This window comes from Hippoglossus stenolepis, chromosome 1 (genome assembly GCF_022539355.2).
Source record: "Hippoglossus stenolepis isolate QCI-W04-F060 chromosome 1, HSTE1.2, whole genome shotgun sequence".
In the NCBI taxonomy this organism is placed as follows: Eukaryota; Metazoa; Chordata; class Actinopteri; order Pleuronectiformes; family Pleuronectidae; genus Hippoglossus; species Hippoglossus stenolepis.
The window spans coordinates 29,313,794-29,337,509 of record NC_061483.1 but is presented as its reverse complement, the minus strand read 5'-3'; the positions used below and the strand labels follow the sequence as shown (position 1 = coordinate 29,337,509).

The following is a 23,716-nucleotide window of genomic DNA, read 5'->3' as shown; positions in this document are numbered from 1 at the left end:
TATAGAAAGAAGGAATTTTGCCCTTGTTGACACTTTTTGACCAGACTAGAATATTAAAAAATCCACATGTGCCGTTACCCCCACACTACAGGAGGATTTCGTGTTTTCCAGGGGTTTGTGATATGGTATGAGACCAAACTCCTGCAAACCAACTCCACTAACTCTCTGCTGCACCACCAAGGACAGCTGACAAAGATCCAGCCACCATCAGAACAGTGTCAGTGAATCAACTGTGAGCAGTAGTTTGTGTGGAGCCTTGCAGAGTCATGTGTATAGCAGTGCTCCTTTGTCACTGGTACGGGAACCATGTCATTGTAAATACAGTATGTTACCTGTGTAACTCTTACTAACATTGCTTACATTAACATTACAGTCAAGACTAGTGAATCAAAAGTCACTCAGTAATCAGAACCTGCAACCTATACAAAAAGTTTACTTCAATTAATGGAGAAATAAAAACAAATTAAGTTTTCATGATTGTTCCTTGCATCTGTCAGTCAACAGCATATTCATTTATTGCAAGTATAGAGTTCATTAATACAGTAAACGTACTGTAGATGCAGATGTCTTAAAACAGACAAGAGTAACAACTTCACGACAGTAGTTCCATTAGGTGATGTCTTGTCTGCAGTGTTCACGTCGCAGAATTAATTAGGGTTGTAACATCACAACACTGAGTTTTCTCTAATCGGCTGTGCTGCAGTTCCACCTTTTCTACTAAGAAACAGTCCTTGAGCTGTCGGACACAGTGTCTTCTGCTGCACAGTCTGCTGCACAGTCTGATGCAGATAGCCATTGTTGAAGTCAGCTGCTGTCAGTCTTTTTTTCAGGAGCACTGCCTTGAAACCCACCCAGCCGTCCTGGAACAGGGAACACATGTCAACACCAATGACTAATATCAGGATGACATACAGTAAAACTGTCTGTGCTAGTGGAGTAGAGAGGGACAGGTTTGTGTCATTATGAGTACTGAGGAATTTGGACAGAGCTGGACAGAGTTGAACAGACCTTACAGCAGACAGCTAAAGTATTGGACTCCCTCTGATATGTCACTGAGCCGGGAACTGGTTTCCTCTTTTGATCTGCAGACAACATGGGAGTGATATATGCTCAGGGTCACATGTTAATGTCATGGCACAGGCCAACAGCAAATACACACACTTGCATGTGAATGTCAATGCCACCCGGCCTTGCACCGTCCGTGTTCCACATCACACACACAGCATTCTTCTAGTGCACTTCAATGACCTCATGGTTTGTTGTGTCAGGAATGTTTGAAACACTTTCTGAGGAATTGTTTTATTTTCCCCCCACAGGCTGGGGAATCAAATTGAACTACATTCAAAATTTCAAGCTTCTTGACTGCAGTGTACTGGATTCCAGTTGATTGCTGTCCTAAAGATTTTTGAAATTTTATTGTTATTATTAGCTCAACAAAGTTGCTTCTTCTTTGTACTGGAGATATGTGTTTGAAATGTTTCACCATTCAGTAACCTGATACAGCACACAGGAAGAAAAATATATCCACTACTTAAAGAACCCCCACCTCTACAAACTGTGCTACTCAATTCTATTGTGGGAACATCCTCTAATGCACCTACAGTACAGTGCTGATTTCACTGACGCAGACACTTGTGTTCCACAACACACAATAGTTAACTGGTTTTAAGTCTCTAACGGGTTTTGATCATTTTCAGGTTCTATGTAGGGAACAGAAGGTAAATATGAAAAAATATGGGAGCGAAAATGTCTCTCTCTGATAAGAGAGTCTTATGAAGCAATTAAAGTCCCTTGCCGCACAAGTTGCATTAGCCAACTCACACACATTCATACATAAAGCGTATACATAATGTTATCCTGTTCTTATCCTTCCTTTTAATGTAATGCTTTTGAAAATAAAGAATAAAAAAAATGAATAAAACTGGTTTTATCAAACCTACCTGATAATGAAATGTGACATTTTCCTACAAATTCAAGAAGTTTTATTGTCCTGCCCATCCACATGGTCCTCAATGGAATCTGATGGCAGAGAGGAGAGAATTGTTACAGTGACACAGTCACAAATGAACTCATCGCTCTATATTACCACCAGGAGTAAGAGTGATACATTAGAGCTCTTCACAGAGCTGCTGAATCATTTACTAAGGAACTGAGAAAACATAAAATGGATGGATGGTCCTAATTATTTGTCTTTAGCCTTAGGTTGTTTAGTGAATACAGTCCCATATAAGTTCTCCTTACTCGTGATCCGATTGCACGATACAGGCGGTCGATTTGGTCACACGTCTGTTCCTCCCACACCATCCAGCTCATAGAGCCACTGATTTTTGGGGCTGTTGGAGGAAATAAAGTTGGAATTGGGATCATTTCTCTTGAAAGATGTTTGGTAAAACTGTATCTATGTAGTTCAGGTCTACATACCAAAAGTTGCACCTGTCTTGCTTTGCTCCGTTTTATGTGCCATTCTCTCAGAGAGTGTCATCAAAGTATCAATGAGCTGCAATTAAAAATACAAATACAGCAACTCTGTAACCATCCTGTTAGTAAGAGGAAAAAGTCCTGTTCGACTTCTGTTCCAACTACTCACCAGATGTGCTCCCTTTTCAGCTAGGGCAGCTCCAAGCTCCTCAGCAGTGCAGTTTTCAGGGACCTGATGGAGCTCCTGGTTGAGAATGGGTCCCACATCAAACCTGGGATGTGAAGATGTTTAATGCCATTTAATGGGAAAAAAGTATCAGGAGGTAAGGCTGAGAACTTTTCCCTCTTGTTTACCTGTGAGGGCGGATCTGCATGACGGTGACTCCAGTCACAGTGTCGCCATGTAAAATGGTGTGGAAGACGGGTGCTGGACCTCGCCACCTCGGCAGTAGGCTGGGGTGAACGTTCAGAATCCCACTGCAAAGAAAAATCATGTTCACAGTGAGAACAAATTCAAACATATCCCTGATTAAAGTTAGAATATGTACTAAACCTCACATTATAAAATAAGGATTTTCTACCCATAGAGTCAAATATTCAGAATGACAGCTGGTTTATATGTAATCATTATTGTCTTGGATTAAATTACTACTCAATGCTCATTTAGATGGTTGATATCATAAATATTAGATCCTATAAACACAGTATAAGTAACAACAGAGAGCAGGAGGACACTGAGTTGTGGTGTAACAGGCTGCTAGCAATGTGTGTGTGTGTGTGTGTGTGTGTGTGTGTGTGTGTGTGTGTGTGTGTGTGTGGACTAGTTAGGGACGTCAGAATTGGGAAAACAACTTTCTCTCATCTGTAACTTTTAGTGTAATCAATACATACATAATATAGCAATATATAACCGATATAACTGATGATACAGCAGAGCTGTTTTCCTTAACATATTTACTCAATTTCATGTTGTTGTTATGTTTTACTGTGCAGAGAAGTCTGTACAAAAAACAACCTGGAAATGCTAATGTGAATGCAGATCTAGATGGCTCAGTGTGGACATGTAGTTTGAGATCTATGTCATTATTGAGTAGTGTTGTGATAATTACATCAATGGTCAGAAATACAATAAATTTCTTTAAAGCTTGAATATGTGACCTCCACAGCACAGCAACAGTCCAAACAAACCACTGAGAGATAAAAAATAAAAAAAAGTACTCACTGTGGAAACTTGTTGATGAGCTTCTCGTGGAGTAAACAGCCGAAAGACACCACCACGCCAACATCAAACCGTCCGTCCACATTCTCCGGGGGCCACCTGTGGACCTGGAGGTGGTTCTGTTGAGCAAACCTTGTCACTGGGACATCAGCAGACAGAGTGACAACCTCAAGGGACTCCACTATATTTGCACTGGAGCTCCTACAAACAGAACATGGAGGTTAATTATTATAAATTCACTTCCCTTAGTTCAACATGATGAATAAGGAGTCCCTCACTCCTCCTGGACTTTTTAAAGCTCCTTTATCTGATATCGTCAAAGATTGATTTAATTGTTTCTATTAATTCATTCATTCGTTTGTAGTGCTGTTTCGATTATTCTTTGTTTGTAGTGCTGTTTTGTTGTTGTGAATATTTCTTTGTGTTCAGATCTCTCTTGAAAAAGAGATCTTAATCTCAACAACACTGACTGATGAAATTAACATTAAATAACATTAAAAATCTATTGTCACCTTTTACCAAAACTTTGGCGAGATTGGGAGAAAGATTAGAACATAATTCCAACTATTTGGACAATACAAATGAAAATGGGCTTTCAGGATTACTCAAATAACCAAACTTTAAAAGATAAATATTGTCTGAACACAAGCAAGAGTACAATAGTTGTATCTAACAGTATCAGCCTAAAATCCTTCATCCAACAGCTAATTACACAATCAACATAACTGTATAATAATAAGTCTTCTGAAGTTTTAATCAGAAAGGCAATAAAGCTACTCTAAATAATGAATATATATAATTCCAGTGTTCTTTTTTACCCTTGTTTAAACAGACATGTTAAACAGAAAAGCCTAATGCACTGTTACTTCGTCTGTCGGATCTGACACCGCAGGTTGTGTTGATGAACTCCTGTGTGAGATGTGATTCTCACCTGCTGGCTGTGAGGAGTTTCAGAGACTCCAAAGCAAAGTGATCAGAACCAAAGAACAGGAGTTTCCACGGAGGTCCTGATGTTGACATACATCTGTAGACCCTCCGCTGCCTCCCCTCAACTCCTCCTCTCAACCCGGTGGGAGCACAGCAGAGATGGAGGATCTTCAGGGCCGCTCCTGTTCTTCTGCTGTTCGGCCACATGCTCACACCAGCTGCTGCTTCCGTTCATAAAACACCATGAGTCCAAATAGTCATTGATGACACCGAGGAAGTTTCTGTAGCAGAAATGGATTTGCCCTAAGTGTGTCCACATCGGGCGCTGCCATGTTTTCCACTAATGCTTCCGCCTCCGTCTTCTTCGTGAGCGATACCTGGTGGTAGGCAAACAATATTACTGCCACCATCTGGATAAACTGAACACTGAACTGGTATTCATGAATTAGTCTTATTTTAGGTAATAAAATAAAATGATATAAAATAATACTTTCTCTCTGGTTAAAGATCGGGGGAGATGATAGAAATTCCACCATAAACATTTTACATCACAGTTTAATTGATAATTTGTGACAATATTTTCTTTTCTTAGTTCAATTTAGACACAGTTTGGGGTAAACCTACTTTCTTTGTGTATTTTGAATGTTAACTCATGGTTATATCTCTAAATCTGCAGGTTTAACCTATTTAACCTCTTACGTTTATGTAAGCTACTGAAAACAACAACAACAATGTAGTCATCATCATCCTCATTAGAATTATTATAACAATGGTAATTGGAGTAGAAGAATATAGTTTAGAAAACAAGCCCTAGTCCTTTTAATTTTAACTTATTTTATGATTCATTTCTTTCTTTCTTGCCTTACAGTATTTTGGCTTCATGTTTGTCTCCTGCTTACCATGTTTCTTGTTTTTTATTTGTCACCGTTACAACGAAAAGTGTTGGACGAGACAGACAGGTCAGCTCAACAGCACAATAAGATGCAAACGAGAGAAGAAAACTGAAATCACGTCAGTTTACATAAAGTAAAAGAGGTCAATGTTAAAAAACAAAAACAAATGCAATCCTATAAATATTAGAGGACGGGAGTGTAAAACCCAAGTGACAAGTGTATACTGTATAAAGATATGTGTATATGGTTATTGCAGATTTTCCAGAGGCGAGTAAACAAACAATGCTAACAGGCAGGTATATGCAGAGGATGTATCTATTTACAGAGCTGCACCTGTTCCTCTTTTCATATGCAGTATCTTGATCTAAGTGCCATATTGTTTGGACATTTGACAATGGTTCAATAATAAAAAAGGGTGAAGTTCCTGACTTATAAGGATGGCGTGCTGACGTCAGGTTCCTTGTAAGGAAATCCAAAATATATGTGTCTATGTTACATAACTTTTTACATTAACTGTGACCACCTGGGGTTTTGTGTCGTTGGGTCTTGAACAGTCAACATGTGTACAGATGTTCAGCTCACTTCATGCATATACATCCTGGCCACAGTGGAGCTGAGGCCACGCCCGGTCTGTGATGTGCTGCTCGCTGAGAGCGGACCGTGAAGGCACCGTGAATGTGGGTCACATGACAGGCCAGCCTCTCCGACTGATCTGATACACAGCTAATAATCATGGTGAGCACCTTCCTAACACTGTTTCGTTCTGTTCTCATGTTTGCTCCTGGGTCAGGTCCGTGTTCAGTGTGGGTCAGTGTGAACAAGCACACTCCGCTGTGTGAGGCGGAACTAAAATTGGACTAGAAAGTGAGCGCTGCTGTGGCCTAACGTCAGACAGCGGCTAGCGAGGCTAGCAAGCTACCAACTGACTGCAGCTAGCCGTCTCTCGCTAATGTTCATTTAATCCACGTTATATATACGAAAAATGCCATCGTGTCAGCTCCATATAATGTGTCGGGTCAGACGAGCCTCTATTTCCAGCGTCGGAGATTTCCCGGACGGAGCAGGTGACAGCTAGCTGTTGTTTAGCATGTTCTTCCGCTTTGCTGTGTCATATGTTACAGTCGCTATATGTTGTGGCCTGAACTCAACAAAAACAAAGTGGAAACGGTGTCTGTTGGTTAACAGCGGCGCCATGTCCGCCACCCTGCGAGAGCACAACACCTTTACATTTCAGACATGTTTACGTACCGACACATGCACGACTGTATTTAGCGCAGACTCGCCCGAGTTACACTCAAACACAGTAGTTCGTTTTTAATTGTGTCACGTTGTCATGTGGAAGATAATGGACAAGCTGAGCTCGGGGTTAGTTTTGTGCAGTCTGGGTTTTATTCATGTTGGAACACAGAACATGTTCACTTACACTTAACACTGGTAGTAGGCTACACTAAATAAAGCCTCAGTAAACTCTTGTATGTCTTGTCATCAGTTTTAAAGTCATTAAAGAGATACTGCACTTGAATGTGCTTTTTGAGCTGTAGCTAATTTTGATGACGATGAAACACATAAATGCCTATTTTAATATCACATTAAAGGGATAGTTAACTTAAAAAATTGAATTCACTCATTATCTACTCACCACGATGTAGGGTTGGGTGGAGTGTTTGAGTCCACAGAACACTTTTGGAGGGGTAAACAGTGTTGCTGCCAAATCCAATACAATTGAAGTAAATGGTGACCACTTCTTCAAACGTAAAAAACAACAGAAAACAACATAAAAGGCCTCCATACTGCTCCTGTGATGTCATCCAAGTGTGTCCGTAAGCCCCGACATTCATATTCATCTCGAAAGGACGTCATTTACACCTTGTTTTTAGCCTGAATATCTGCTGTGATCCACGCACGAACGCAGATCCAGAGGAGGATAACAGCGGACTATGAATGCTCGGCCCCGTGCGTAGGCTACGTGGCGTAGCTTTGACACAGAAGCAATAATTGGACTTTATGTAGATTCAACCATTTGGGACGTCTCTAATTCATGATATTTACTTATCTATATTTAAAAAATTTGACACCTGGGTGGGTGGCCCCCTGCCGCCAGAGACTGTTCGTGAGTGGGAATATGGAGAGCTGCACTAAATTTCACATCTATGTTGACATTAAACCTTTTAAACCACCACATCGTCTACCATTTAAAGACTTCCCCATCCTCTCCTGCCCCTTGACTGTCTCTCTCACACACACCGTTTGAACCGCTGCCTCAGGACCACCACGCCCCTCAGACATGGTTTAGCCCCGGCTGTTTCATAACGACTGTGATCTTGGCCATCAGGAAATTCTGGAGGCGAAAAGCCTTTACCTCATACCCCTTCTGTCACAAAAGTGTGTGTGCTGCTACTGGAGTCTTAGACAACCTAGATAACTTAGCTTTAGCAAGCTATGGTATCTATGTCAGTGTGTGGGTGAGCAAGAGATGAGGATATATGGGCGTGTCTTAGCAGTGTCTTAGCCCCGCCTCCCTGCAGTGCATTATTAAGGCTTTTATTTAAATTTCCAGGGAGAAACACTTCAGCCAAAATGTAAGGGTGAAGTTACACTTTAAGTTTGTGTGGATCTTATTATAATGTCTCCAGAATAATAACCAGATAATGTGATATCGATCAAGTCCTCTCACTTTTTTGTTAATATTTTTCTTTTCCAGTTATTATGCTTATGAAGAAATAAAATTATGATGAAGTGCTGTTTTCCTGATTAATGCTGCAGAACAAAATATCTTTTAATATGTAAAACATCCAACATTTAAAGAAGTTGTGTTTCTCTCTTCCAGCCGACCACGCAGCAGTCTCCCCAGGATGAGCAGGAGAAGCTTCTGGATGAAGCTGTGCAGGCTGTCAAGGTCCAGTCTTTCCAGATGAAGCGATGTCTGGTAGGGGCGACTTCAGTCTGTGACAATCATTGTCATGGTGGTGATAATTTGTGATGAGCTGAGGGGAAACCACTGACATTTTCCATTTCATGTATTAGATGTCTTCAGGAGAATTGATTTCCTCGTCATATGTGAAAGAGGACTTATTGTCTTCACCCTGCAAGTCTATATTTGAGTCATTCAGTCTGCTGAAGAGTTAGGTTAAGGATGGGGTTAGGCTTCTGTCCATTTTTGTGAGCCGGGTTCAGATCAATTAATCACTGCCCAGCTCTGATTATTGATCAAATAGCAATTTCCAATTCCTCAATTTAAACAAAAGTAATATTGTCTGATCACCAAGATACATTTTAGAGATGACATTTGTTCATACTGTTGGATATCTATGTCAAAGCGTATTGAAACTACTGTGGATGACCTTACTAAGATATTCCTGGGTGGGTAGCTAAAATAAGATTCACATGGTAAATGGACACTGTCCACAATTTCTAATGACATTCATACCAAGGGAGTTAAGAGAGGTTACAGTTAATACTTGTCATACATGTGATATTATGCTACATATCTATTTGTTCATAGCTTGACTCTTGGTTTGCAGGACAAGAACAAGCTGATGGATGCTCTGAAGCATGCCTCTAACATGCTGGGTGAGCTGAGGACCTCCATGCTCTCTCCAAAGAGCTACTATGAGCTCTGTATCCTTTGCAGTTGTGGATGAAGACCGATACTACACTTTGTAATGGTGTTTTTTTTGTTCACTTTATACTTTGACAGCATAATTAATGTTAAATCTTCTCTAAACATGTTTGACTGTCTTGATAGTGCAGACCTTTCTCTCGACAACCAAGATTGTATTACCGTAACACCAGGAAAACAATTAGCTTCAATCATTCAATTATCTTGATTGTTATATTCTTTCTGAAAAATATAAACTCTAGGTGAAAATTCAAATAATATAAGTAACTCCATCAGGATCTTCAGCACACATGGTGATTGACAGCTCCTCTTTTGACTACACCTGATATGATGGACATTCTTGCCCAACTTTTCAGAAAATGTCACTTATGTCACCCATGTAAAAAAATAATTCCTTAGAGATGGCATGAGAGGCAGAACAACTTGGCTGGAAAGCAATATTGCACCCAGTGGATGTTGGCTGCAGGGGTATTATTGCAAAATCCAACATCAGGACAAGCCCTGTGCCACAACATAAAAGAAACATCACACACTGCAGAACACTGCAGCCAGTGGCTCTGGATCAGGAGGAATGACCCCATCTGGGCCCCAAGATATGAGGGACATACACCCAGGTCTGATCAGCCTCTGGTGGGCCTGCCTTAGAGGAGGGTATCTTGTGATTAAAAGGCAGAAACAGCTGATGACGCCAAGGTACACAACTGAAGATATGTCCCTAACATCTGTTGGTATCTTTCAGACTGAGCCCTGCAGGCACAACCACTAGATTCTCAATTGTGAGAAATGGGACTTTACAATTAGAAATGAACAACTTTCTCATGTTTCTGACCATATTGACGTCAGAACGTCCGTAAATTATGTCCGTATGTAAATTACGTGCTCAGTACAACACTCACACACCCAGAGCAGCCAAAGACGCCCAGATACCTTTTAGGTTTATTAGTGAACGCAACATACAGGGAATCACTCTTGCACTGTGTCCATGCAATAAGAGTAGTGTGAGCAGCATATTAGTGCAGTAATGCCTGTTAAAACGTATTGTTACTGGTCCTTAACAGTCTTTTCAGATATGGCCATCTCTGACGAACTCCACTACCTGGAGGTTTATTTGACTGATGAGTTTGCGAAGGGACGCAAGGTAGCCGATCTGTATGAGCTGGTCCAGTATGCAGGGAACATCATCCCCAGACTGTGAGTATCACCTGAACTGAACTACCATCAATCAGGAAGTAGCTTCAGATATTTAAATATAGACAGGCCTTGCAGTCTGTGTTCTGACTGTGAATCTCTGAGCCTCTACTCAGACACTGATGTGAAACAATGATTATCAGGGTTTAGCATTGAGTTTGTATTTTTATTTACTTTGGTGACCTGTGATTATTTACCTGGATGGGGCTACTGTCACTATCAGCCTCTATTGACACACTAGCAATGTTCGCATCAAGCTTGCCCTACTCTTTGACTATTGAAGGCCATTACATGAAGAACAAATTATAGTCAGACAAATTGAAATTAAAATATTTAACACAGAAAAGTAAACACAGAGTTAACCGTTAACAGTTCAAATGATTTATTTAATCTGTCTCTTTTGTCACCAAGCAAAAATGATCTACTAGTCAGCAAAGGAAACCTTGGATTATCGTAAATAATTAACATTTAACGGTTGTGGGGAGGGATGATTTCATATTGGTCAATGAATATGCTAATCAAATTGTTATTGACCACACTACCTCTGTTCATTTTGATTTGTATGTATTTATTTTTAATGAAATTTTATATATTTGAAGTAGTAATGTAATAAATATTAATAATATAGTAAAACATGTAATTGTTATGTATTTAGCTCAGCCAGTAGTAAATTGCATGAAGCTCTTGCTGTGATAATATAGTTTTCCCCTGGATAATGTTTCAAATCGACTAGCCGGCCATCTGAGGAGTTGGATTGCAAACTGCTGGTCAAACTCCAGGTTGAGCCTACGTCACTACCTGTAGCTTCCTAAAAAATCTAGTCTAAATAAAGTAAATATCATTTGAATGTCATTATAAATAAGTTATCCACATTCAGATAATTAATGAATATTAGTAAAACTAACAAACAAATTAACAAATAGCTTTTACACCTTTTAAACTCAAAGTTGTCCCAGCAACTTCTGTTATATTACTTCAAACTTTACTCAAGTGTGGTTCTGTACAAGTCTGGTTCTGTATAAGTTCCCTCTGGTTTTGGTAGTGTGGAAATGAAAAAAGGTTAACTGGAACTGTTCAATACATGTGGATTATATGGAGTTTTCTGATTCTGCTATGTCCCTATATCAGAATATACAACTATAAAACTAGTAAAAACACATCCTTCACGGAACATGGTGTGTATGAAATGAAAAAGCAGTGCACTGTCTATACCTCTATGTCTTCACATGCTTCATACTGGTGTTTGATCCGGGTTCATACTTAAAGTGTTGGCAAAAATGAACATTTTATCAGATCAAGACTCTTTGCTTTGCCCTTCTCTCCCCAGGTATCTGTTAATCACAGTGGGTGTGGTGTACGTTCGCTCCTTCCCCCAGTCTCGTAAGGACATCTTGAAGGACCTGGTTGAGATGTGTCGTGGTGTCCAGCACCCACTCAGAGGTCTCTTCCTCAGAAACTACCTGTTGCAGTGCACCCGCAATATCTTGCCGGATGATGGAGAGCAGCCAGAGTAAGTCAGTCAAGCCTTTTCTCTTTGTATCTCCAATCACTTCTCAGAGCATGTTGTCCTGGCCTGACCACCCCTTTGGTCACTTTTAGTTTGCATTTAAGTTAAGGTTGTTTCAATCAGGATTTTGGGGGCCAATCGCCAATCAGTGATCCTTTTGGAGTAGTATCGGCCGATACAATCACAGGGTCTATGGACCTGTTTACTCCTGATTAACATGCGTCTTGGGTGATCCAATTGACCACATACAATAGATCTTGCTCACTCTATATGCAAATAAACACTACAGAGCTGAATCCTACTCACAATTTTGTTAGTAAATGTCCATTATTACTGTCAAGTTGTTCCTTTTTGTTTTTTCAATTCAGCACCACATTAAACTCCTGTATCAGCCTGTGTCTTTGACACATGCTTCACCTGCGCTATCAGCAGCGGCATGAGTGACGCTGTGCAGGATTTTATAACTGAACTATATGACCAGGACACACACTTGAACTTCCTCTGACTGTGATGAAATCTGATGTTTTCAATTCACAGATAGATGATGAAGAAAGGCATTAACACCAGAGATGAGAGGAGATGCAAGATGCTTCACTCGTTAGCTATTTCCACCATCTGCTCTGAGATCTCTATAAATGCTTATCAAACTAATTAGAGTGACCGATCAATCGGATCACCCTTCATTTAAATTAGTTCTATAAACTATTAACTCAATGACACTGAAATGCATCTCTTTTCTAACACCCTGAATGCAGCACATGTTGGGAGAGCTGTTGGTGGTGTAAGAGTGGTCAGGACTTTTTTCTCACAGCAAGAATGTCCTGTATGTTGGAAACTCCCCCCACTAACTCCCCCTTAAATCAAGCTCAGTTTAAACAAATCCATCATGTTAATTAAAGCTGTAGATAATTACGGGTTCGAAGCTCATTGCTTGACATTCATGCATTATAGAAAAATAGAATAATGAAGAATAACTTACTAACAGGAAGATAACACTCAACAAAACAAAGGTCTCAAACCAGGAGCTTTATCTTTGAGCCACCAGGACACCTCCTGAACTCTGTGTCTCCTGTTTTCACAGTCTGAATTACACATATAACAAAAACTCTCTTATGATTCTAATAAACGTAGAAAAGGTGTCATTAGATTTGAGAACAAACAATCCTAAAGAATGGTGAATATGGGGAATGTTTCATTTTGTCCAGTTTATACATGGAAACTGTGCTCCCCTCGTAATGTCAGACCTGCGAGGGGAATTCACTGCCAAGTGTCTGGTAGACAGGTCCAGTCAGGCACAGCTCAACTTACACAGGGTCACCACCCTGTGGGCCCTCCACCTGCAGGGATAAGAATTGGGTAGCAGGGACCTGGTTGTACCGATCCCTGGCATGGGAGACTGGTCCGTGTGATGTGAAATAACACCTCTCTGTAGGGGAGAGTAGGTGTCGGAGATGGAGCAGTACCAAGTAGATATAGTTGGACTGGGTTCCACGCACAGTACTGGCTGTGAAACCAAACTCCTGGAGAGGGGCTGTACTCTCTCTAGGCTGGGATGTGCTGGCTAGATATTGACGAGTATTCAGAGTTGTCATCCTAAACTTCACCCCAATGAATGCAAGGGTTTTCTCCTTGTGACTGCAAGTTTCTGAGGCTCTGACTGTTATTTGTGCTTATGCACCTTACAGGAGATTAGGGTATCTGCCTCTTACAGAACTGGTTTGCTGTTAAGCTGAGGTCTGCCTGCTTAGAAATGTATGCTTGTTACATGAACGTGCACACTGACAATGGTATCTATAGAGTTTGTGCTGAATCTGCTTTGTGTGTGTGTGTGTGAGTGAGTGAGAGAGAGAGAGACCTGCACACAGGTCTACGGTGAAGCATCAGAGTAAAAAACACTACATTAGAGATCTGTTATGTGGTTAAAAAATAATATATATATCATTATGAAACTGTTGTGAGACAAATATAGTGTACATACACACAATAGTTAAGCACTCAAATGATGCTTTTAATTTTACAAGCTTCCTTGTAATAAAATGTCTTTACTCCACAGGGGATCAGAGGAGATGACCGGTGATATCAATGACTCCATTGACTTTGTCCTGCTGAACTTTGCGGAAATGAACAAGTTGTGGGTCCGAATGCAGCATCAGGGTCACAGCCGAGACAGAGAAAAGAGAGAAAAGGAACGACAAGAACTTAGGATTCTGGTTGGCACCAACCTAGTTCGCCTTAGCCAGCTGGAGGGTGTCAATGTGGACAAGTACAAACAGGTATGTGTTTGGCTGTAACACTTAACTAAACAGGAGCTTTCAGTTTGAATGTGGATGGTGAAAATGACTAAAATGTGAACTGCTGAACAGGGGATCCAAATCAAATTGTGGAAGTCCCAGCTCTGCGGCGAGCTCTGCATCAACAGCAGCCTAAGTTAGTGTTAAGTTTGTAGACTGACACAAGAAGCTGGTTCACAGCTGTGCATTGCATAGATCCTGCTTCAGAATTACTACATTGGTAGGTTAAATAGGTTCCTTTTGTGTTCCTAGATGAGTTCTTCATCAGTTTACCAAAACACGTTGACAGTTTTTTCTACAACCACTCCACTCTGAAATATTGTTTTTGTGACTGAAAGGGAAAATCTACTGCACATATATATATGTGATTGGATAGGGAAGTTATGTGTGAATTGTATATTAGCACTTAAGTGTAATGACAGTATGCATCAGCTGAATGCATTTAAAACTGTAACCAGTTTCTATTCTATTACTGTAGACAGAATAAGCCCTTTTTTGTTACATTAAATAAAAATACTATATCGTGTAACTGTTTGTTTTATCAAACAAACATATATTGTGTTAATTATATATTAAATTTGTTTACAAATGCTGTAAACGGTAATTTACATAAGTATATAACTTTTTAGGTTAACGCACTGTTACTTTTTGGACAGCCACAGCCAGAGGCATTTTGTTTGCAGGTTGTTCGTCCCTCTCACGCTTTTGAACTTGATCTTAAAATTTGGCACAAACGTTCACTTGGACTCAAAGATGAACTGATTACATTTTGGTTTTGAAAATAATTTTAGATTTTTGCCAGTGAAAAATCTGCCCTCATATATACTCATAGAGCACTTAATTGATAAGACCACACTAATACCGGGGTAGGGCCTCTGTCTGCTCTCATAACAGCATCAGTTCCGTTAACTGATTTAATAATTGCATGAATAAGCCAGTGTTATTTATTTTTACTTGTATCTTGTTACGTAATGTACAATTACAAAACTATGTGGGTAAATTGATATCTCTCTGTTTTCCCTCTGCACAGATTGTTCTTGCTGGAGTGCTGGAGCAGGTTGTGAACTGCAGAGACCCGTTGGCTCAGGAGTATCTAATGGAGTGCATCATTCAGGTATTAACCCTCTGTGTTGATGCCACCATTGACCTTATTGAACTGATCTGTTTCTGGCCATGATGTGGACTTGACCAATCCACATTCAATACAGTTTCTTTGTTACACTCACTATCACATGAACGCGAGTGATCCCAGCAGCCTGCTGACTTCTTCAAACACTGGCCTCATGTTACTTTACGTAGAAATTATCCCAGTGGATACAACACATTTTGATAGGCAGGCTTGAAGTTGACTGGTTTGACACAAGCTCTGGGCTGACTGGCTTCAGTGAACCTTTTTTCTATTAGTTATGGAAATGTATTGATTAACATGTTATTTTATAAGTCCCTATATAAGGAGAGGAAACGACAAAACAAAATGGAGAGAAATAGAAAGAGTGCACATATTGGTGAGCAGAAGGTGGAGGGGAAATCAGAATTTTATTTGGTAGTTATTGGATCTGGTTTGGACTCGATACAACCACAGGGACAGATGGATACATTTTTTTCATCCTGTCTGAACCCCAGCCCCTGTAGTTGGAAAGTTTATGTGAGTGTTTAATTATATGGTCTGATCAGGGTCTGTGTCTGTAGGTTAGAGGTTCCAAAATGGAAAGACACTGCAGATATACCCCTCCCTGATGGTGTTTCATGATAAATAAGAATCTTAACATCTAAATTTGTTTCCAAATCATATATGAAAGGTCTATTTTGATTTTATGTCAGTGAAAATGTTATGTTAATTTAAAGACAAATTACCGATGGCTATAAAATGATATTCAACCAGCCCTTGAATCCTAAATACAACTAGAATTATAACATTGTCAGTTTCTTGTTTGAAACTCCAACCTTCATTTTAGTTTCATAGATAAATAGATAATATAAAAGCCCAGCTCCAAAGTTCGGGTCTAAAAAACTCTTGTCTTGTCAGGTTTTTCCCGATGAGTTCCACCTTCAGACCCTGAACCCTTTCCTGCGCTCCTGTGCTGAGCTTCATCAACACGTCAATGTCAAGAACATCATCATCGCCCTCATTGACAGGTACAGTCGGATTCAGTGTAAACCAACTAAGTCAAAAAAATAGAAACTCTCTAAATACCTTTTTGTTGTCAATATTTGCATTTGCAGCTTTTGTTAAAGCAAAATGAACTAATTTTACATTAACTGATATGGATTGTTTGTGTCCCTGTAGTGACTGAAAAATACATTCAATATAATATCCAATATAATAGATGAGCAAAAGACACTAATGAAGAGAAACACAGTGTAAAATATTGTATAATATTTCAGTATAATCTAACTACAGACCCTCACCATTATGTCTCAAACATTATATGTATATAAAAGTTTTAATGTATTTTTCTGTAAAAGAGAAATAACCTCTTCCGTGGTTAATGTTATATAATAGTGTCCTGGATCACCAGATGGTAAAATAAAGTGACTGTACATGTTGTTTTACTAAAGAAAAAAGTGGATTTATTATTAAACTATAACGAAGAATAAACAAGACGACCTATTTGCTCCCTGTTTGTGACCTTAACAGCAGAAATCTACTCAGCTCTAATCTTTTTTTCATTTTTTTTTTCAGACTCGCTCTGTTTGCTCATCGAGAAGACGGCCCCGGCATTCCAGCTGAGATCAAACTGTTTGACATCTTCTCTCAACAAGTGGCCACTGTCATTCAGGTAGGTTATATTAGTTTAACCTGCTGTGTAAGACAATTTAATTAGTATGTAAGAATATAAAAATGCTGGTTTAAGTCGCATTCAGGCAGGATTTATTTCAGAAAAGGTGATTTTTATTTAACATGATCAATAGCCACATGTGTTTTTTCTCCTTCTACTCCACTTTCCCTGAATCACCTTTCTGTAACAGTCCCAGTAATAACAATTGATTGCAGTCACTTCACTCAACTCAAGGACAAGCAGTGGAGGGCCTGATGACTGCACTTTATTATTTAAAAAAACAGGCTTTTCTGGTTCCAATAAAACTGACTCCGCTGCTACTTGCTTTTGCTGTTGGCTGTTTTGATAGCTGTTGTTCCTGGTTTTCGCTGCTCATTTTCTACACAAGCGTGGGTTTCAGGAAACTGACTCAGTCATGCCCACTGTCATTGTGTTGCTGATGCAGGCTCATCTGTTTGCAATTCACTTTCTTAGGTAGGTAGAATTTAGACAAAGGGCAAGGCTGAAGTGTCAAACCTAATGTTTATTTGTCCTCATTTAAGGAGCTACCAGTTTATCTGTATGAGAACGCTGGGCATGATTGAACTAATCTTTATTTTGCCTGAGCAAAGCTCACAGAGCGACAGGAAGTGGGTTCAATGCAGAGTGTAGCAGCTGGTTGTGCAGAGAGATGTTTACACATGAGATAAAACAAAAAAGTGGAGTAAATCTAATCATCCAATTACTGATCTACATGGGTTTTGAACTTTCAGTCTTGTCAGCTCCCTCCAGTATGATAAACCAGCAGAATGTTCTTACTACACTGTCCCTCTCAAGCTCTACTGACCTCAAGTTAAAGTTTCAAACAAATGCTGGACTGACTATGCTGATGCTTGTATTGTATGTTCCACCTCCTTCAGTCTCGCCAGGACATGCCATCAGAGGACGTGGTCTCTCTCCAAGTGTCCCTCATCAATTTGGCCATGAAATGTTACCCTGACCGTGTTGACTATGTAGATAAGGTCCTGGAGAGCACTGTGGAGATATTCAACAAGCTCAACTTGGAACAGTAAGTCTCCATACACTTGAAACACGGGGTTTAAGTTAATGCTGTGTATTTGGGCTGTTCTGAATCGTCATGGGGTACCACCATATTACAAGGTCTTATAGGTGGGTTCAAGATTTGTCAATTTATTAATGTTATACAGTCATTCTTCTAAGCTGTAAGGCCTAAGATTGGTCAAATAGCAGGGTTGGAGGGTGGTATTATTAAAACATAAAAAACATAAACTTCTCAAGTAGTTGCAAATGCAGTCTTTAGTCAAATAACAAAAAACTGGAAGTTATTTCAGTTGGCATGAGAGTGGAAAATGATCAGGAAGCTGGATACCACTGTGCATACGCTTTATCCCACTTGCAGCATAGCGACCAGCAGTGCAGTGTCAAAGGAGCTCACCAGACTGTTGAAGATCCCAGTGGACACCTACAACAACATCCTGACCGTGTTGCAGCTCAAGCACTTTCCACCTCTCTTCGAGTACTTTGACTACGAGTCACGCAAGAGCATGAGTTGCTACGTGCTGAGCAACACGCTGGAATACAACACCACCATTGTGGCCCAGGAACAGGTCAGATTCCAAGCTAACACTACAGCACAAGGATGTCACTCCACTAGTTTGTAGTTTATTAGGTACACTCTAAGCTAAGAGTAATACAGTCTTACACACTGGTCCTGAAATGAATCCTACATTCATGAAGGTTATAATATTCTGTTTGTGTTGAAACTGTTAGAGAGGCTGAATAACAGAGAAACCTAATTTCATAATGAAATATATTTCAACAGCAACAAAACTACACCCTCAAATCATCACTCAAATGCCAATTTAAATCTAATACAATTTAAATAAAGACAGATCATTATACTCAAACTCTGGTCCTTATTTTAAATCAGTCCTCACTTTTAGAGGAAGGCTATTTTTTAAAAATAGTAATTCTGTCATTTATCTAGTTTCTATTCCTCTGGCATTTTATTTTATGTTTTTATTATCAGGTCTCAAGTTCTAGGTTTTGTCCGTTTGTTTTTTACACAACTACTCAAAATTGACTAGTCTTGCATTGGCAAGACCTGAAGCCAGGTTTATGCTTGATGGAAAAGGTTAAGAGGAGTCTAGACATATACCCAACTGTAGAGAACTATGATTAGATGTAGAATCAGATAAATTGGCGAGAACAGGGCAGCATTACCTAGTGTTTATTCAGGTTAACTCCTGACTGTGGTCCTCTCCTGCTACTCTGACTCACTTGAGCTGCTTGATGCCGGCCTCTGACACATGACCTCAGAGTGATTCACTCTCTCAGCCAAAAGCAGTGGGAAAAATGTTGAAAATTAAATCATCTCTCCCTCTCTGATGTCTTTAGGTGGATTCCATTTTGACTTTGGCATCCACGCTGATCCAGGACCAGCCAGACCAGCCAGCTGATGATCCTGACCCTGAGGACTTTGCTGAGGAGCAAAGCCTTGTGGGTCGTTTCATCCACCTTCTCCACTCTGAAGATCCAGATCAACAGTACCTTGTGAGTATCTCATGTAGTAGATTTTACCACATTCTACTGTGCTGGCCTTTATATTACTGCTGAATACTTTGGAAGTTATACTATAGTGTTTCCTCTTTTCAAAGTATTTTCCCTCCTTGGTCAATTAAGACTTTTGAACTGTGAGGAATTAATTTATATATTAATTTACTGAATGAAAATTAATGCTAACAGTAGCTGCCTTAAAAGTAGGAAACTGTATTTAAAACTTTGAAAATTGACAGCAAATTTTGAATTTTTGTCATAGTTCTTTAACTTACTGATCCCAAACATGGTTGGCAGACAATACGTCTGTTTTGTTAATTGAAGGTAACTTTCAGATTTTTGTGGTCAGATTCTGAACACAGCCCGAAAACACTTTGGCGCCGGTGGAAACCAAAGGATTCGCTACACACTCCCTCCTCTGGTGTTCGCTGCCTACCAGCTGGCCTTCAGATACAAGGAAACCTCCTCACTGGTGAGCAAACCACACTTTTCACTCCACCTCACATGCTTTGTGGTCTTTTCTGTACTGTTATTAAATGATCCCAAATGTGTCTGTCCTCAGGATGACAAGTGGGAAAAGAAGTGTCAGAAGATCTTTTCCTTCGCCCACCAGACCATCAGTGCACTTATCAAGGCTGAGCTTGCTGAGCTGCCTCTTCGACTCTTCTTGCAGGGGGCGCTGGCTGCAGGCGAGATCGGCTTTGAGAACCATGAGACTGTAGCATATGAGTTCATGTCCCAGGTAGTAAAAGACTGTCAGTTCTTTGACTCTCTTGAGAGTTCAGCCTTACATCATGTCCACACATTGAAAGCAGCCAAAGTATAGGTGTGAAAGTGAACGAAGATTAAAACCAAGTGTTAGGACCCTCTTGTAAACGAGATGATACACATAAAGGGGTTTATTCCATGATGATACATTTCTATATAAAACAACAAACCGTGTCTCCTTTTGGCCTTATATTCAAGTACAATGGATTAGGGTGAAAGCTACAGTTGCTGTTGCACATTTCATACAGTAGATACACAGAGTTCAGGCACACACTGAATACATAACTTTCCCACTGGCTCCATTGTTCATGCCATTGTTTTATAGACCTTAAACCTACTTGGTTCATTTTTGTATATCAGCAATGATGCCTACATTCATAAATAGAAAGTTGGCTCCATGCCGCAGCAGTGTCACATTACACAAGGAGAGGTTTTGACCAATAAGGCAGAGGATTTGATGTTGTTGGGATGAGTGAAATGTTTAAAAAATGTAAATATGAATTTAAGCATTGTTTGGGGGTTTGTGTAGATAAGCATCTCTGAGCAGTTTCATTCAAAATAGGTTTACTAGCCCAAGGCTGAAAAGCTATTTTAAAACATTCCCGAGGCAACCATGGTGATTTCAGTTATTTATATATATTTTTTGTTTTGTCTCTCTGTTAATCTAAAAGACTTATTCTGTAGCTCTCTCCTTTCACCATCCTTTGTCTTATTTGTATTCTTCTCTCTCTCCTTCCTCACTGACCCCACCTTTCCCCTTATTTCTCTTATTGCTCAATCCTTCCCCCTCCTCACCAGGCCTTCTCCCTGTATGAGGATGAGATAAGTGACTCCAAAGCCCAGTTGGCAGCCATCACACTAATCATCGGTACCTTTGAGCGAATGCGTTGTTTCAGTGAGGAAAACCACGAGCCACTGAGGACTCAGTGTGCGCTAGCTGCCTCCAAGCTCCTGAAGAAGCCTGACCAGTGCCGAGCCGTCAGCATCTGCGCCCATCTCTTCTGGTCAGGTCGCAGCACTGAAAAAAACGGTGAAGAGGTGTGTTTGAGATATATGCAAAAACAGATATAAATGTGATTTGCTCATATTGACCAGTTATTTGTTGCTATAAAAACAGTGTAATATGTCATGATTGACTCATTTGGTTTGATGATTTAATTAACTGGAACTTTAGCCCACTGCTCCACACAATGATAACCACGGTGCGTACTGTGGCTCCAAATGGCATCAACAGTGAAAGATGGCGGCCCCCATAGCTGACATGTTTTGGCTTCCATTTTGTACAATGGGAGAAAGTTGAGACACTTTGTCCATTTTTATGTAAAGTGATAGACCGAGCTCAGACTGACTGAATGTATATTTGTATGCCAAAGGGAACTAAATGTGTTGTGCTGTGAGTATGTGCCCCAGCACATTCTGTGTGAGTTAGGTTGTTGTTTTAATGGCGTCCACACAATGAAACTTTAAATCCATGATGGGAGCAGATGTTACAGAATAATGAAAAATGCAGATTAGTAAAAGATTTTCGATTTTCAAACTACTATGTCTCAATAATATACATGATTCTAGGAAGTTTGAAAGATCATGGTATGGACACTTAAATCTGTTTCAACAGCTGTTGTGGCTAACTAGTACTGTTGCACCTTTTAGATACGCGATGGTAAGCGGGTGATGGAGTGTCTAAAGAAAGCCCTGAAGATTGCCAACCAGTGCATGGACCCATCGCTGCAAGTCCAGCTTTTCATTGAAATCCTCAACAGATACGTCTGCTTCTATGAGAGAGAAAACGACGCGGTAGGACACCACAAATGTCAAATTTCCACACCAAAAATAATAAATCACATAGACATTTCCTTCTATATAATGTTAACGCAGTCTGTACAAGTTCTGTAAACATCACTTCACACATATAATGTCCTCCATCCTCCAACCATCCAGGTGACTGTCCAGGTATTAAATCAGCTGATCCAAAAGATAAGGGAAGATCTTCCCAATCTGGAGGCAAGTGAGGAAACGGAGCAGATCAACAAACACTTCCACAACACACTGGAGCATCTTCGCCTGCAGAGGGAATCCCCTGAGTCCGAGGGTCCTGCTTATGAGGGCCTGGTCCTTTAAAACTAGGCAGGTTGGAAGGATGAGAAGCCCATCCATAGATGTCTCACTATATTATGAGTATAAAACTACACACACTCACAAGGACACACAAAGGCGAGGGATAAAAATAAACATCAAGAAATGCTAAAAGAACTCAGCCCTTTATTTTTTTTATTTTATTATTATTATTATTCATTTTTGGCATCATTTTCTCCTCACTTTCCCTTAAGAGCAGAACTATTCTCTGCAACTGGTTGGAGATGTTACATTTTAAGAAATGTGTGTCAGCAACATTGTACTTAGCTTCGATTTGCAAATGTGGCAAGTCTCAGGCATCATTCCTTTATGAATTCATACTTGACCAATTTATCTTTAACCTGCATCACGTTATTGTTGATAGTAGACTTACTAGCTGTGATAGGTGTATACACTGAGTCATCAACCCCTCACTTGTTCACATCTTTCCATACAGAAAAGTGGATTTATTAGCTGAGCGTATAAAGGCTACATAACATTGTAGTTGTGTTACAGCTGTGAAACACGTGAGCTAGTTTCCAAATCTGAATAATGAATAACTCTGCTGTTCTTTAGGATGGCTTTGTGGCACATTGTAAACAGGATGGCACCGACCAAGTCTAAACAAATTGAACCACATGAAAACTTTGGCCCTGCAGGAATGACACAGATACTTTTATTCCCACTAAAAAAACAGACCAATGTTTCGGAGTGGAGCACCTTTTCATCACATCATGCTTTGACTGTGGGAACTTATGTCAGTTCAGTTAATGATTGTGCCAGCATTGCATGAACCTCAGTTCTTACGCCATCCCAGCTGGGCTGCAAGTTAACAACCTAAAGTCTAGTCATTTGTATGTGGGAAATATTTCATATTTTTTCAAAAGATCCTATATCCTCTCACTTCTTAGTAGTGCTTCTTTTTGATTCCATCATAATTGTCTCTCCATATCATGTGTATTAGTTTATATCTGGACTTCTCATCAATGAATTGACACGTTCAGAACTGCAGCATGTATTTGCATGCTCTAGTATGCTTGTACCATAAGGCCCAATTTACTCTACATTGATCCCACCAACTATAATGTCTGACTTTGTCAAAACAAATTCTGTGAAATCCTGGGGGAGCTGCAGCAATTCCTCAGGATTGTAGATGCTTGACAACTTGCCATACTGAGTACGTAACCATGTACTGTTTGTGTGTAAAATTTTGGAATTATTTGCTGCAGCATCTGACAGTGTCTGCTGATCTCTCTTCTTTTTATTTTTAGCTATTGTTGATTTGTTGAAGACACTCTTCACCAATTTCTCTCCCTTTTTGAATCTGTGTGTAAACCCACTTGTAAATCAGATAAAGAAGATTAAATAGCAAATATCATTGTCATTTACTGAAATAAAATTGAAATTAACAATAAATATTTGCATTTTGTTAATTTTA

At 39.9% G+C, this 23,716-nt stretch overlaps 2 protein-coding genes across 3 annotated transcripts; one reads left to right on the top strand and one right to left on the bottom strand.

Annotated features, from left to right (window-relative positions):
- Window positions 1-474: 474 nt before the first annotated feature.
- mtfmt (mitochondrial methionyl-tRNA formyltransferase) lies at window positions 475-4,942 on the bottom strand. Of its 2 annotated transcripts, none has more exons than XM_035164164.2 (9): window positions 4,569-4,942; window positions 3,641-3,838; window positions 2,773-2,895; window positions 2,588-2,690; window positions 2,422-2,497; window positions 2,242-2,333; window positions 1,941-2,019; window positions 1,009-1,082; window positions 475-860 (listed from the first exon to the last, which is right to left on the bottom strand). In XM_035164164.2, the coding sequence occupies exons 1-9, from the start codon at window positions 4,769-4,771 to the stop codon at window positions 666-668; spliced, it is 1,143 nt and encodes a 380-aa protein (XP_035020055.1). In that variant the 5' UTR covers window positions 4,772-4,942; the 3' UTR covers window positions 475-665. The 2 variants fall into 2 exon arrangements, with proteins under 2 accessions (XP_035020055.1, XP_035020062.1); XM_035164171.1 differs by having other exon boundaries at window positions 725-860; window positions 1,014-1,082.
- A 1,112-nt stretch (window positions 4,943-6,054) lies between these two features.
- On the top strand, window positions 6,055-23,694 carry vps35 (VPS35 retromer complex component). The gene is made up of 17 exons (XM_035152251.2): window positions 6,055-6,192; window positions 8,285-8,383; window positions 8,979-9,075; window positions 10,144-10,267; window positions 11,592-11,774; window positions 13,825-14,044; window positions 15,093-15,176; window positions 16,089-16,198; window positions 16,746-16,842; window positions 17,742-17,890; window positions 18,242-18,449; window positions 19,240-19,395; window positions 19,748-19,870; window positions 19,961-20,140; window positions 20,965-21,204; window positions 21,817-21,960; window positions 22,105-23,694. Exons 1-17 carry the CDS (start codon window positions 6,190-6,192, stop codon window positions 22,282-22,284), a joined length of 2,397 nt encoding a protein of 798 aa, XP_035008142.1. The 5' UTR covers window positions 6,055-6,189; the 3' UTR covers window positions 22,285-23,694.
- Window positions 23,695-23,716: the final 22 nt, after the last annotated feature.

What these genes read in the sequence shown, in the direction of transcription:
- mtfmt (XM_035164164.2), bottom strand. Translation starts at nt 4,771, where the DNA reads ATGTGGCCGAACAGCAGAAGAACAGGAGCGGCCCTGAAGATCCTCCAT. An exon ending in CTGAAAAGGGAGCACATCTG is followed by an intron (nt 2,498 to 2,587) that starts GTGAGTAGTTGG and finishes TTTTAATTGCAG; the next exon opens with CTCATTGATACTTTGATGAC. An exon ending in ATCGTGCAATCGGATCACGA is followed by an intron (nt 2,020 to 2,241) that starts GTAAGGAGAACT and finishes CTCTGCCATCAG; the next exon opens with ATTCCATTGAGGACCATGTG.
- vps35 (XM_035152251.2), top strand. An exon ending in ATGTGGACAAGTACAAACAG is followed by an intron (nt 14,045 to 15,092) that starts GTATGTGTTTGG and finishes CCCTCTGCACAG; the next exon opens with ATTGTTCTTGCTGGAGTGCT. An exon ending in AAGTGGCCACTGTCATTCAG is followed by an intron (nt 16,843 to 17,741) that starts GTAGGTTATATT and finishes CACCTCCTTCAG; the next exon opens with TCTCGCCAGGACATGCCATC.